General features: G+C 42.1%; 1 protein-coding gene across 13 annotated transcripts in view; it reads left to right on the top strand.

Moving 5' to 3' along the window:
- LOC110493507 (SRSF protein kinase 2) overlaps positions 1-14444 on the top strand; it is a 71746-nt gene that overhangs the window by 19794 nt on the left and 37508 nt on the right. For 6 of the 13 annotated variants that reach the window (XM_090204333.1, XM_090204342.1, XM_090204311.1 and 3 more), the window contains exon 1: positions 1147-1872. The exons of the other annotated variants lie outside the window; for them this stretch is intronic. In XM_090204333.1, coding sequence (XP_090060459.1) covers positions 1835-1872 — 38 coding nt within the window. In that variant the 5' untranslated portion in view covers positions 1147-1834. Of the gene's footprint in view, positions 1-1146; positions 1873-14444 lie in introns of those variants that run through there. 13 annotated transcript variants of the gene reach the window in all.

Below are 14444 nucleotides of genomic sequence, written 5' to 3'. Positions count from 1 at the left end.
GGATTGTTTAGTGGGGGGGGGGGGGGGGGGCGGGGGGGGGGGGGGGGGGGGGGGTGCTCAGCTATCAGGGTGCATGGTGACCTAGACTAGTGGTACCTCCCCCACCCCCATTGGCCCACAGCCACAGAGAATGAGGACAATTGGACGGGTCACTCTCTTGTGTGCTTCATGTACTCCTTGTAATTTAGGCTGTGCTGTGTTATACATGTGTTGTATTCTGTTTGCCGATTTATGGAGAGATGTGTGTGATTCTTATCTGAGCTTGTTTAATCCCACACTCACAGAGCCCCCAGATATGGATCACATGTGGATTTTCCCATGAAGTCATCCGACCACCACAGAACGCTATCCTAACTCCTGTGCTAATGCTAGAAACGCTGTTTCTCCCAGGGCTAAAATACACTGGAACGCCTATGTCCTTTCTCTGCAGCCTATGTTTAATGTGCTATAAAGTACATGTGCATTATGCAATGGTTCTGCCTGACCCAAATGTTTTCGTAAAGCTTGAATACATTGGGCTTGGAATGCATTCAGCAGCATGAGTGCGTGCCGTGGGTGTGCGTTTGTACAGACAGTACAGACTCTTAGCCGCGCAATTCCATTCCAAACGGAGGTTGATTAGTCGGTAACAGCAACCTCAGAATCCTCACCCCCCCCCCCCCACCACACAGACAGACACACAGACACACTGATATTTAGGTCAAATTGAGGAAAGAGAGAGGAAGAGAGAGAGAGAGAGATGGGGGGAGGACAGTAGAGAGAGGCCCCCCATCATGACACACCCTCTGGCTACCTCTCTATGTGTTGTTCACTCATGGAGAAATAGACCCATCTGCTGGAGAGAGTGGAGGGAATGTAGAAAGAAAAGAGAACACAAGCACACATTACAACCGTAGAGGCAGAAAAGACAGTGCTGGAAATTAATTGAAAGAAAAAGAGAGAAACGAGGACGGGGAGAAGAGAAGGATGGAAGATAGAGAGGGGGGAGTCAGATTTGTGCGGCGTTGCCCCGAGATACAGGATGTCGTAATAAGGCAGGGGGGATGGAGGGAGGGAGAGAGGGAAGGAGGGAGGGCCGGACCACACTGGGAGAGGGGGAGGAGAGATGGCCTCAAGGAGAAGTGGTTTCGTTTTCCGGTCGGTCCCAGCCCTGCCAACCCCCTCTTTCTGTGAGGCAGTGGTTTGTTCCAGCTCACTCTGGGCTCTGTTGTTGTGCAGAGCTGCAGAAGGCCTGCTAGAGCCAGCTACTGCTGTTACACAGAGAGAGAGAGAGACACACACACAAAGAGAGACAGAGAGAGACTGAGAAAGAGAGAGAGAGAGACAAGGAGGAGGAGAGAGACAGACACACCGGATTGAGACTGGGAGCTTGTGTGTTCATTTCATCACCCATTTAAGAACCAAGCAAGGAAGACAGAGGACGGCAGGAAGGAGATTGAAAAAACAGCAGCCTCTGAAAAAGCGAAAGTGAGAGGTAAAGGAAGGAAGGGAGGAAGGAAGCGGGGTCTGAGGAGGGGTGTCTGACATTGCTCGTCTCGCTTGACAGGCAGCAAGACTTCTGCTTAGCCAGACCACATCTGCTTTTTTTTCCTTTTCCTCTTTCTTGGAGCGTTGTCCTCCATCCTTTCTTTTCCTCTGAGCAAGAGGGAGAGAGAGCGTGAGAGAGAGAGAGGAGGAGGAGGAGGGGAGGCAGCCCCCCCACCCCCTCTTTACACAGACACACAGCACAGAACGAAAGGAGAGAGGACGAAGCAGAGGAAACAGAGAGCCCGTTTTGTCATTCCTTGCCATCTCTGTCGTCCCTCGGCGAGCGAGCGGCTAACAGGCACCGCTCATGTCCGTGAACTCTGAGAAATCCTCGTCCCCCGAAAGGTAACATGTCTCAACGCCTTCCCCACCCCCCACCCTCCCTCCGTCTGTCTGCCTGTCTGTCTGCCTGTCTGTCTCTCTGTTTGTCTATCTCTATGCCATGCATTCTGTCTGGCCGACTGTCATTCCGTCTTCTCCTCCTCCAGAATCACCCCATATCCTCCCCCTCTTCCCCTTCCCTCCCACCCTCCTTTCCTCTCCCTCTCTATCCCGTCTGTCTCCTCATCCATCCGTCTATCTGTCCAACCCGAGCCGGTTGTCGTCCACCGTTGTTTGTAGAGGGTGCAGTGTGCTGACACACAGAGGAGGAAAAAAGGCACAGTGGTCCACTGCTGCATGCTGCTGTAGCTTTTCACACAGCCAGTCGGACGACACCAGCCACCCTGTCAAATTCTGTCTGTCTGTCTGTCTGTCTGTCTGCATGGCGCTGGCTGCTCCACAGCAGAGTGCCTGTCAAGATGTCAACAATAGCACAGCCACCAGCCCATCTCAGCAGGACAAAACAATCGGACGTCAGTCACCCAGCAGCACACCTCAAAACACATAGAGAACGATAGAGAGAGAGACAAACATCCAAAAACAATTGCAGTTCCCCTGACGACCAGAGAGTTTGTAATGTTGTAAGAACGATTGCGTACTATATATTTTAGCCTAACAACACAATCTCACTGCACAACAATCACACAACCATGACATAAACGGGTACGCTACAACAAACCGATAGACTATAACACAAAGTTGCAACCAACATCACAAGCGAATAACAGATATCCCAACACAACAGAGCAACTGCAAATGAAACCAACACATCACAACATTAAACCAACACATTGCAACGCAACATCACAAACCAACATCACAAACCAACAGACATCACAACATCAAACCAACACAAACCAAGATGTCAAATCAACACATTACAACATCACAAACCAACATCACAAACCAACAGACATCACAACATCAAACCAACACAAACCAAGATGTCAAATCAACATATTACACATCCCATCAAAGCATGCCGAAATGGGTCTGGTTCCGGACTAAAACACAGGACGGAAGATATGTCCAGAACACTACATTATATAAATTTAGAATATGCGTTCTGTGAGCGGTGAGGGGTGAGCCATGAGGTGAGGCCAGGCATCTGACTCAGTCATCACTGATGCCATGCCAAGTGTGAACGGGCAGAGCCGACACGGCCCGGCCGCCAAGAGGGCTCTGCAGCGCCATTCCTCAGACTGGCACACACACACACACACACATACACACGCTCATCTGCTGTGGAGTGGGCACGCAGACTGACAGGAGTGAATGGGCACAGATATAGAGGATTTGGTGATTTGGCAGTGAATGGGGGTTGTGTTGGTGATAGAGAGAGAGAAGTAAGACTCTAGCTGGACACAGAGAAAGAGTAGATAGGAGTGATTGTGCAGACACAGACACAGACACAGTCACAAAAACACTTGAAGACTATAGAATGGAAACATACGGCTATTGATAGACAGACAGACCCTGGTAGAGTGAAGATGATGTCTGGGCACACACACACAGAATACCTCTAGACCCTGGAGGGGCAAAGTGACTTGTCTGGTAATCCTGACTCAGGATCGACAGGATAGACAATATATTATGGCTGGATGGCCTGGGATACCATTAATGAGTGCATGTCTAATAGGACCGGGATGATACCAGTATCGCAATATTTGTTAATATCATGGCAAGGAAACTAATTACGAAGCGGATATAACTTCTTTAGGAAAACAGCCCTAATGTTGGAAACAAACACCAATATGTTGTCATCCAGAGTCTCATTTGTTTATTTTCCAAGCTGTAGCACACACTATGTTAACCTACAGTTTTTTAATAAAGGACCAAAGAGTTTGTTCGGCTTTGTGTTTGAATTTTTCACATGGAAGAAATATTGCGATACTGGTATTGTCACAGCCCTAATGTCTAATACCTCTATTAGACATCTGCACTATGAATACATTACAGCTAATGAGCACGTGGGTGGGATTGTATCTGGACAGCAGAGGATGATGATGATGAGAACATCAAAGATTAGCTGGAAATGGTTGTCATGAATATGTTATAATGGTTTCACGTGAGTAGTATCAATACTAACATATGAGTAGTATCAATGCCAACATGTGAGTAGTATCAATGCCAACACATGAGTAGTATCAATACTAACATATGAGTAGTATCAATACTAACATATGAGTAGTATCAATGCCAACACATGAGTAGTATCAATACCATCATATGAGTAGTATCAATGCTAACATATGAGTAGTATCAATGCCAACATATGAGTAGTATCAATGCCAACACATGAGTAGTATCAATACTAATATATGAGTAGTATCAATGCCAACACATGAGTAGTATCAATACCAACAAATGAGTAGTATCAATACCATCATATGAGTAGTATCAATGCCAACATATGAGTAGTATCAATACCAACACATGAGTAGTATCAATACCAACACATGAGTAGTATCAATACCAACACATGGGAGTAGTATCAATACCAACATATGAGTAGTATCAATGCCATCATATGAGTAGTATCAATGCCATCATATGAGTAATATCAATGCCATCATATGAGTAGTATCAATACCAACACATGAGTAGTATCAATACCAACACATGAGTAGCATCAATACCAATACATGAGTAGTATCAATACCAACATATGAGTAGTATCAATGCCATCATATGAGTAGTATCAATACTAACACATGAGTAGTACCAATACCAACATATGAGTAGTATCAATACCAACACATGAGTAGTATCAATACCAATACATGAGTAGTATCAATGCCATCATATGAGTAGTATCAATACTAACATATGAGTAGTATCAATACCAACACATGAGTAGTATCAATACCAACATATGAGTAGTATCAATGCCATCATATGAGTAGTATCAATACCAATACATGAGTAGTATCAATACCAATACATGAGTAGTATCAATACCAATACATGAGTAGTATCAATACCAACACATATGAGTAGTATCAATACCAACACATGAGTAGTATCAATACCAATACATGAGTAGTATCAATACCAACACATATGAGTAGTATCAATACCAATACATGAGTAGTACCAATACCAACACATGAGTAGTATCAATACCAACATATGAGTAGTACCAATACCAACACATATGAGTAGTATCAATACCAATACATGAGTAGTATCAATACCAACACATGAGTAGTATCAATATCAACATATGAGTAGTACCAATACCAACACATATGAGTAGTATCAATACCAACACATGAGTAGTATCAATACCAACATATGAGTAGTATCAATGCCATCATATGAGTAGTATCAATACCAATACATGAGTAGTATCAATACCAATACATGAGTAGTATCAATACCAATACATGAGTAGTACCAATACCAACACATGAGTAGTATCAATACCAACATATGAGTAGTACCAATACCAACACATATGAGTAGTATCAATACCAATACATGAGTAGTATCAATACCAACATATGAGTAGTACCAATACCAACACATATGAGTAGTATCAATGCCATCATATGAGTAGTATCAATGCCATCATATGAGTAGTATCAATGCCATCATATGAGTAGTATCAATACCAACACATGAGTAGTATCAATACCAACACATGAGTAGTATCAATACCAATACATGAGTAGTATCAATACCAACATATGAGTAGTATCAATGCCATCATATGAGTAGTATCAATACTAACACATGAGTAGTACCAATACCAACATATGAGTAGTATCAATACCAACACATGAGTAGTATCAATACCAACACATGAGTAGTATCAATGCCATCAAATGAGTAGTATCAATACTAACATATGAGTAGTATCAATACCAACACATGCGTAGTATCAATACCAACATATGAGTAGTATCAATGCCATCATATGAGTAGTATCAATACCAATACATGAGTAGTATCAATACCAATACATGAGTAGTATCAATACCAATACATGAGTACTATCAATACCAACACATATGAGTAGTATCAATACCAACACATGAGTAGTATCAATACCAATACATGAGTAGTATCAATACCAACACATATGAGTAGTATCAATACCAATACATGAGTAGTACCAATACCAACACATGAGTAGTATCAATACCAACATATGAGTAGTACCAATACCAACACATATGAGTAGTATCAATACCAATACATGAGTAGTATCAATACCAACACATGAGTAGTATCAATATCAACATATGAGTAGTACCAATACCAACACATGAGTAGTATCAATACCAATACATGAGTAGTATCAATGCCATCATATGAGTAGTATCAATACTAACATATGAGTAGTATCAATACCAACACATGAGTAGTATCAATACCAACATATGAGTAGTATCAATGCCATCATATGAGTAGTATCAATACCAATACATGAGTAGTATCAATACCAATACATGAGTAGTATCAATACCAATACATGAGTAGTATCAATACCAACACATATGAGTAGTATCAATACCAACACATGAGTAGTATCAATACCAATACATGAGTAGTATCAATACCAACACATATGAGTAGTATCAATACCAATACATGAGTAGTACCAATACCAACACATGAGTAGTATCAATACCAACATATGAGTAGTACCAATACCAACACATATGAGTAGTATCAATACCAATACATGAGTAGTATCAATACCAACACATGAGTAGTATCAATATCAACATATGAGTAGTACCAATACCAACACATATGAGTAGTATCAATACCAACACATGAGTAGTATCAATACCAACATATGAGTAGTATCAATGCCATCATATGAGTAGTATCAATACCAATACATGAGTAGTATCAATACCAATACATGAGTAGTATCAATACCAATACATGAGTAGTACCAATACCAACACATGAGTAGTATCAATACCAACATATGAGTAGTACCAATACCAACACATATGAGTAGTATCAATACCAATACATGAGTAGTATCAATACCAACATATGAGTAGTACCAATACCAACACATATGAGTAGTATCAATGCCATCATATGAGTAGTATCAATGCCATCATATGAGTAGTATCAATGCCATCATATGAGTAGTATCAATACCAACACATGAGTAGTATCAATACCAACACATGAGTAGTATCAATACCAATACATGAGTAGTATCAATACCAACATATGAGTAGTATCAATGCCATCATATGAGTAGTATCAATACTAACACATGAGTAGTACCAATACCAACATATGAGTAGTATCAATACCAACACATGAGTAGTATCAATACCAACACATGAGTAGTATCAATGCCATCAAATGAGTAGTATCAATACTAACATATGAGTAGTATCAATACCAACACATGCGTAGTATCAATACCAACATATGAGTAGTATCAATGCCATCATATGAGTAGTATCAATACCAATACATGAGTAGTATCAATACCAATACATGAGTAGTATCAATACCAATACATGAGTACTATCAATACCAACACATATGAGTAGTATCAATACCAACACATGAGTAGTATCAATACCAATACATGAGTAGTATCAATACCAACACATATGAGTAGTATCAATACCAATACATGAGTAGTACCAATACCAACACATGAGTAGTATCAATACCAACATATGAGTAGTACCAATACCAACACATATGAGTAGTATCAATACCAATACATGAGTAGTATCAATACCAACACATGAGTAGTATCAATATCAACATATGAGTAGTACCAATACCAACACATATGAGTAGTATCAATACCAACACATGAGTAGTATCAATACCAACATATGAGTAGTATCAATGCCATCATATGAGTAGTATCAATACCAATACATGAGTAGTATCAATACCAATACATGAGTAGTATCAATACCAATATATGAGTAGTACCAATACCAACACATGAGTAGTATCAATACCAACATATGAGTAGTACCAATACCAACACATATGAGTAGTATCAATACCAATACATGAGTAGTATCAATACCAACATATGAGTAGTACCAATACCAACACATATGAGTAGTATCAATACCAATACATGAGTAGTATCAATACCAACATATGAGTAGTACCAATACCAACACATATGAGTAGTATCAATGCCAACATATGAGTAGTATCAATACCAATACATGAGTAGTATCAATACCAATACATGAGTAGTATCAATACCAACACATGAGTAGTATCAATACCAACACATATGAGTAGTATCAATGCCAATACATGAGTAGTATCAATACCAACACATGAGTAGTATCAATACCAACACATATGAGTAGTATCAATGCTAACACATGGGAGTAGTAGCAATGCCAACATATATGAGTAGTATCAATGCCATCATATGAGTAGTATCAATAACAGCATATGGGAGTAGTAGCAATGCCAACATATATGAGTAGTATCAATGCCATCATATGAGTAGTATCAATGCCAACATATGAGTAGTATCAATGCCAACATATGAGTAGTATCAATGCCAACACATGAGTAGTATCAATACCAACACATGAGTAGTATCAATACCAATACATGAGTAATATCAATGCCATCATATGAGTAGTATCAATGCCAACATATGAGTAGTATCAATGCCAACATATGAGTAGTATCAATGCCAACACATGAATAGTATCAATACTTACATATGAGTAGTATCAATACCAACGTATGAGTAGTATCAATGACAAACGTATGAGTAGTAGCAATGCCAACACATATGAGCAGTTTCAATACCAACATATGTGAATAGCCTATATTCAAGCATGTCAGCGCTGATATACAGTATGAGAAGGCATACAGAATGTTTTGGCCTTTGTCATAAGAAAGCCCTCAATGCCTATGGTTTAGGCCCATCTGTGTCTGTGGGATATATGAGTAGTGGCATTTAATACGAGTTGATATATGAAAAGGCTTATATTATGCCTAACTGCTTTATCAGAGACATACAGTGCCTTGCGAAAGTATTCGGCCCCCTTGAACTTTGCGACCTTTTGCCACATTTCAGGCTTCAAACATAAAGATATAAAACTGTATTTTTTTGTGAAGAATCAACAACAAGTGGGACACAATCATGAAGTGGAACGACATTTATTGGATATTTCAAACTTTTTTAACAAATCAAAAACTGAAAAATTGGGCGTGCAAAATTATTCAGCCCCCTTAAGTTAATACTTTGTAGCGCCACCTTTTGCTGTGATTACAGCTGTAAGTCGCTTGGGGTATGTCTCTATCAGTTTTGCACATCGAGAGACTGACATTTTTTCCCATTCCTCCTTGCAAAACAGCTCGAGCTCAGTGAGGTTGGATGGAGAGCATTTGTGAACAGCAGTTTTCAGTTCTTTCCACAGATTCTCGATTGGATTCAGGTCTGGACTTTGACTTGGCCATTCTAACACCTGGATATGTTTATTTTTGAACCATTCCATTGTAGATTTTGCTTTATGTTTTGGATCATTGTCTTGTTGGAAGACAAATCTCCGTCCCAGTCTCAGGTCTTTTGCAGACTCCATCAGGTTTTCTTCCAGAATGGTCCTGTATTTGGCTCCATCCATCTTCCCATCAATTTTAACCATCTTCCCTGTCCCTGCTGAAGAAAAGCAGGCCCAAACCATGATGCTGCCACCACCATGTTTGACAGTGGTGGTGGTGTGTTCAGGGTGATGAGCTGTGTTGCTTTTACGCCAAACATAACGTTTTGCATTGTTGCCAAAAAGTTCAATTTTGGTTTCATCTGACCAGAGCACCTTCTTCCACATGTTTGGTGTGTCTCCCAGGTGGCTTGTGGCAAACTTTAAACAACACTTTTTATGGATATCTTTAAGAAATGGCTTTCTTCTTGCCACTCTTCCATAAAGGCCAGATTTGTGCAATATACAACTGATTGTTGTCCTATGGACAGAGTCTCCCACCTCAGCTGTAGATCTCTGCAGTTCATCCAGAGTGATCATGGGCCTCTTGGCTGCATCTCTGATCAGTCTTCTCCTTGTATGAGCTGAAAGGGGACGGCCAGGTCTTGGTAGATTTGCAGTGGTCTGATACTCCTTCCATTTCAATATTATCGCTTGCACAGGGCTCCTTGGGATGTTTAAAGCTTGGGAAATCTTTTTGTATCCAAATCCGGCTTTAAACTTCTTCACAACAGTATCTCGGACCTGCCTGGTGTGTTCCTTGTTCTTCATGATGCTCTCTGCGCTTTTAACGGACCTCTGAGACTATCACAGTGCAGGTGCATTTATACGGAGACTTGATTACACACAGGTGGATTGTATTTATCATCATTAGTCATTTAGGTCAACATTGGATCATTCAGAGATCCTCACTGAACTTCTGGAGAGAGTTTGCTGCACTGAAAGTAAAGGGGCTGAATAATTTTGCACGCCCAATTTTTCAGTTTTTGATTTGTTAAAAAAGTTTGAAATATCCAATAAATGTCATTCCACTTCATGATTGTGTCCCACTTGTTGTTGATTCTTCACAGTTTTATATCTTTATGTTTGAAGCCTGAAATGTGGCAAAAGGTCGCAAAGTTCAAGGGGGCCGAATACTTTCGCAAGGCACTGTACAATACAGAATGAGCATCTATGCTAATATACTTGCCACATACAGTTTACAAGTATATTATGGCTAATATGTGAGAAGGTTTGTATTGGCTAATGTATTTGCATAAGAGGGGAGATTATTTAAAGTGCATCAGCAATAGGCTTCTTCATTATTTGTCTGTGTTCTATTTCATCTCACCTGAGCGCAAGTGGAAATGCTTTATCTTGATATCTGTGTCAAATCACTATATCGCTGTGTTTGGGGTATCAGTGCTGTATTTTTACAGTACCATCTGGACCCGAGGCACCGCACACACAGGTACACACATGTATGTACACGTGCACACACGCCTGCACACTCACTCAGTTTGGTTGAGCTGAAAGGTGTTAGCAAATAATGAGCTGACTCGCTGAGACGCCAGCAGCGCTAGCAGCCTATCTTCTTCTGTTTGAATTTGGATGGGGGGATAGATAGAGGGGGGGTGGAGGGAGGGATAGATGTAAGAAGTGGGGTAGGAGCAAAGCTGCGAGCGTAACGCTACTCTGTCTCTGACACGTTTCGTTTTAAGCAGCAGGCAGATTTTGACAAGGACTGTTGTGTAAGATTGCACTCGAGGCATGGCGGGTGGGAGGTCGACGTTACAATCAACTGATTCTGGGTCAGATCATTTCTTTCATCCTTACTGGTTATGATTAGTGCGGTGAACAGATAATCTGACATTAGATCTGTGGTTAGGGGGAACTACTACTGCACCTGGAGCCATGCCAGGGATGGATGATGGATGCAGCTGGGAAGGGAGGGATTGCGGGAGGTCGGGGGAGGGGTGTGTGTTTTGACATCTGAGAGTTTCCGTATGTTATAGTGCTGTTTGGTTGCAGTCTTTGTTGTATAAAATGGTGTTGTTTTAGTTCACACCTGAACTGGGGTGTTGGCTGGTATGCTGTTCTACATGGATGGGGGTCAGGTGTTTGTCTGGACTGCAGTGCTTGGTTTGTTCTGTGCTTGTTTGTCATACGGAGAGAAGAAGGGGTGGCAAGAGAAATGAAGGGAAGGAGACAGAGAGAGAGAGAAAGCGAAAGAGACAGAGAAGTGGAAAGTGAGATTACTGTCGAGATCTGTCTGCCGTTAGTGCCGTGGGTAACCTCATGGTGTTGGGCTGCTGGAGACTGACACACCTGCAGCCTCTGTGAAAGGTTGTGTCAGCTACTAGGCTTGCAGGGTGCACAGTGCATCCGGAAAGTATTCCCCTTCACTTAATCCACATGTTGTTGCATTACAACACAATACTCCATAATGACAAAGCGAAAACAGGTTTTTACACATTTTATAAAAAAAAAAAACGAAAACAGAAACACCTTATTTACATAAGTATTCACAACCCCCAAAATTGAGCTCCGGTGCGCTTTGTTTCCATTGATGATCCTTGAGATGTTTCTACAACTTGATTCGAGTCCACCTGTGGTAAATGTAATTGATTGGAAAGGCTTGGATTTGGAAAGGCACATACCTGTCTATATAAGGTCCCACAGTTGACAGTGCATGTCAGAGCAAAAACAAAGCTCAGAGACCGGATTGTGTTGAGGCACCGATTTGGGGAAAAACATGTCTGCAGCATTGAACATAGTGGCCTCCATCGTTCTTAAATGGAAGAAGTTTGGAACCACCAAGACTCTTCCTAGAGCTGGCCACACGGCCAAACTGAGAAATCAGGGGAGAAAGGCCTTGGTCAGGGAGGTGACCAAGAACCCAATGGTCACTCTGAAAGAGCTCTAGAGTTCCTCTTTGGAGATGGGAGAACCTTCCAGAAGGACAACCATCTCTGCAGCACTCCACCAATAAGGCCTTTATGGTAGAGTGGCCAGATGGAAGCCACTCCTCAGTAAAAGGCACATGACAGCTCGCTTGGAGTTTGCCAAAAGGCACCTACAGGACTCAGACCATGAGAAACAATGTTCTCTGGTCTGATGAAACCAAGATTGAACTCTTTGGCCTGAATGCCAAGTGTCACGTCTGGAAGAAACCTGGCACAATCCCAATGGTGAAGCGTGGTGGTGGTAGCATCATGCTGGGGGGTAGTTTTCAGCGACAGGGCCTGGGAGACTAGTCAGGATCAAGGGAAAGCTGAACGGAGCAAAGTACAGAGAGATTCTTGATGAAAACCTGCCCCAGAGCGCTCAGGACCTCAGACTGGGGTGTAGGTTCACCTTCCATCAGGACATCGAACTTAAGCACAAAGCAAAGACAATGCAGGAGTGGCTTCAGGACTAGTCTCTGAATGTCCTTGAGTGGCCCAGCCAGAGCCCGGACTTGAACCCGATCCAACATCTCTGGAGAGACCTGAAAATAGCTGTGCAGCGACGCTCTCCATCCTGCCTGACAGAGCTTGAGAGGATCTGCAGAGAAGAATGGGAGAAACTCCCCAAATACAGGGAGTGCCAAGCTTGTAGTGTCATACCCAAGAAGTTTCGAGGCTTTAGTCGCTGCCAAAGATGCTTCAACAAAGTACTGAGAAGGGTCTGAATACTTATGTAAATGTGATATTACAGCTTTTTTATTTTAATAAAATTGCTAAAATTTCTAAAAACCTAATTTTGCATTGGCATTATGGGGTATTGTGTGTAGATGAGGGGAAAAGGAAACATTTAATTGGCCCAGCGTCGTCCGTGTTTGTCGAGGTAGGCCGTCATTGTAAATAAGAATTAGTTCTTAACTGACTTGCCTAGTTAAATAAAGGTTAAATAAAAAATGTTTTAGAATAAGCTGTAATGTAACAAAATGTGGAAAAAGTCAAGGGGTCTGAATACTTTCCGAATGCACTGTACCTCTCCGTGTGTCACATTATCGTGCAGTGGCACCTTGATTTGAACGAGTGTGTGTGCGTTCGTGCGTGCGTACGTGTGTGTGTGTGTTTGTGTGTGCATGCGTACATGTGTGTGTGTGTGTGTGTGTTTGTGTGTGTGTGCGTGCGTGTGTGTGCGTACGTGTGTGTGTGTGCTCCATGGTCCTCAGGTAAGATCGGATGACTCACTGTTTTTACTGGAGCTGCAACTCTGAGACGGACAGAGAACGGAGGAGGAGAGATAGAAAGGGAGGAGGGGAATTGAGCGTTTGGATAGAGAGAAGGATGAGAAACAGAGGGAGATGTAGGAGAGATAGAAAGGGAGGAGGGGAATTAAGCGTTTGGATAGAGAGAAGGATGAGAAACAGAGGGAGATGGAGGAGAGATAGAAAGGGAGGAGGGGAATTAAGCGTTTGGATAGAGAGAAGGATGAGAAACAGAGGGAGATGGAGGAGAGATAGAAAGGGAGGAGGGGAATTAAGCGTTTGGATAGAGAGAAGGATGAGAAACAGAGGGAGATGGAGGTTAGATAGGCACCACACAAAGATACCCCCAGTGAAGGACAGAACAGTGTCAGCTCCTCCCACCTTCACACGCAGCGTCTGTTTGAGTGAACAGACAGTGAATTGATTTGAAGGAACCGGGTCATCAAAAAAACACAGACCTAGGCCACGTCCCATTGGTGCTCCTTTCCCCATTTGCCACTGATCTGACACAAGTCGATTGCCAGTGAAGGTCAGACACAGACAGAAACCGAGACAAAGGGCACGTCCTAAGAATCTCAAACAGCCTTCTTCCCTCATCTCACGTCCCACTCAACCACTAATCTGAAAGTGAAAGGAGACAAGAAAAGGCTGCAGTAGTAGAGTATTGGACCACAGCCAGCCAGTCGAGAAAGCAGAGTCAGGCCAGCAGCAGTTACATCTGGAGCAGCCATGATCTCTCCCAGACAGACAGTCCATTCAATTCCCCCTTCATCTTCTGCGTGCAGTGTGACCCACATCACATCCCTGCACCCAGGCTGGCTGCTTCGTAGATAACCACAATAGCATAGCAGCTAATGAAGCGTGATATAGTGCTAGAGACTTGCCACGGCGCA

Source organism: Oncorhynchus mykiss, chromosome 2 (assembly GCF_057628025.1).
Source record: "Oncorhynchus mykiss isolate SJ-2025 chromosome 2, ASM5762802v1, whole genome shotgun sequence".
NCBI classification, from domain to species: Eukaryota; Metazoa; Chordata; class Actinopteri; order Salmoniformes; family Salmonidae; genus Oncorhynchus; species Oncorhynchus mykiss.
Note: the sequence above shows the minus strand (reverse complement) of the source record. Positions and strands in the feature narration are given on the sequence as shown.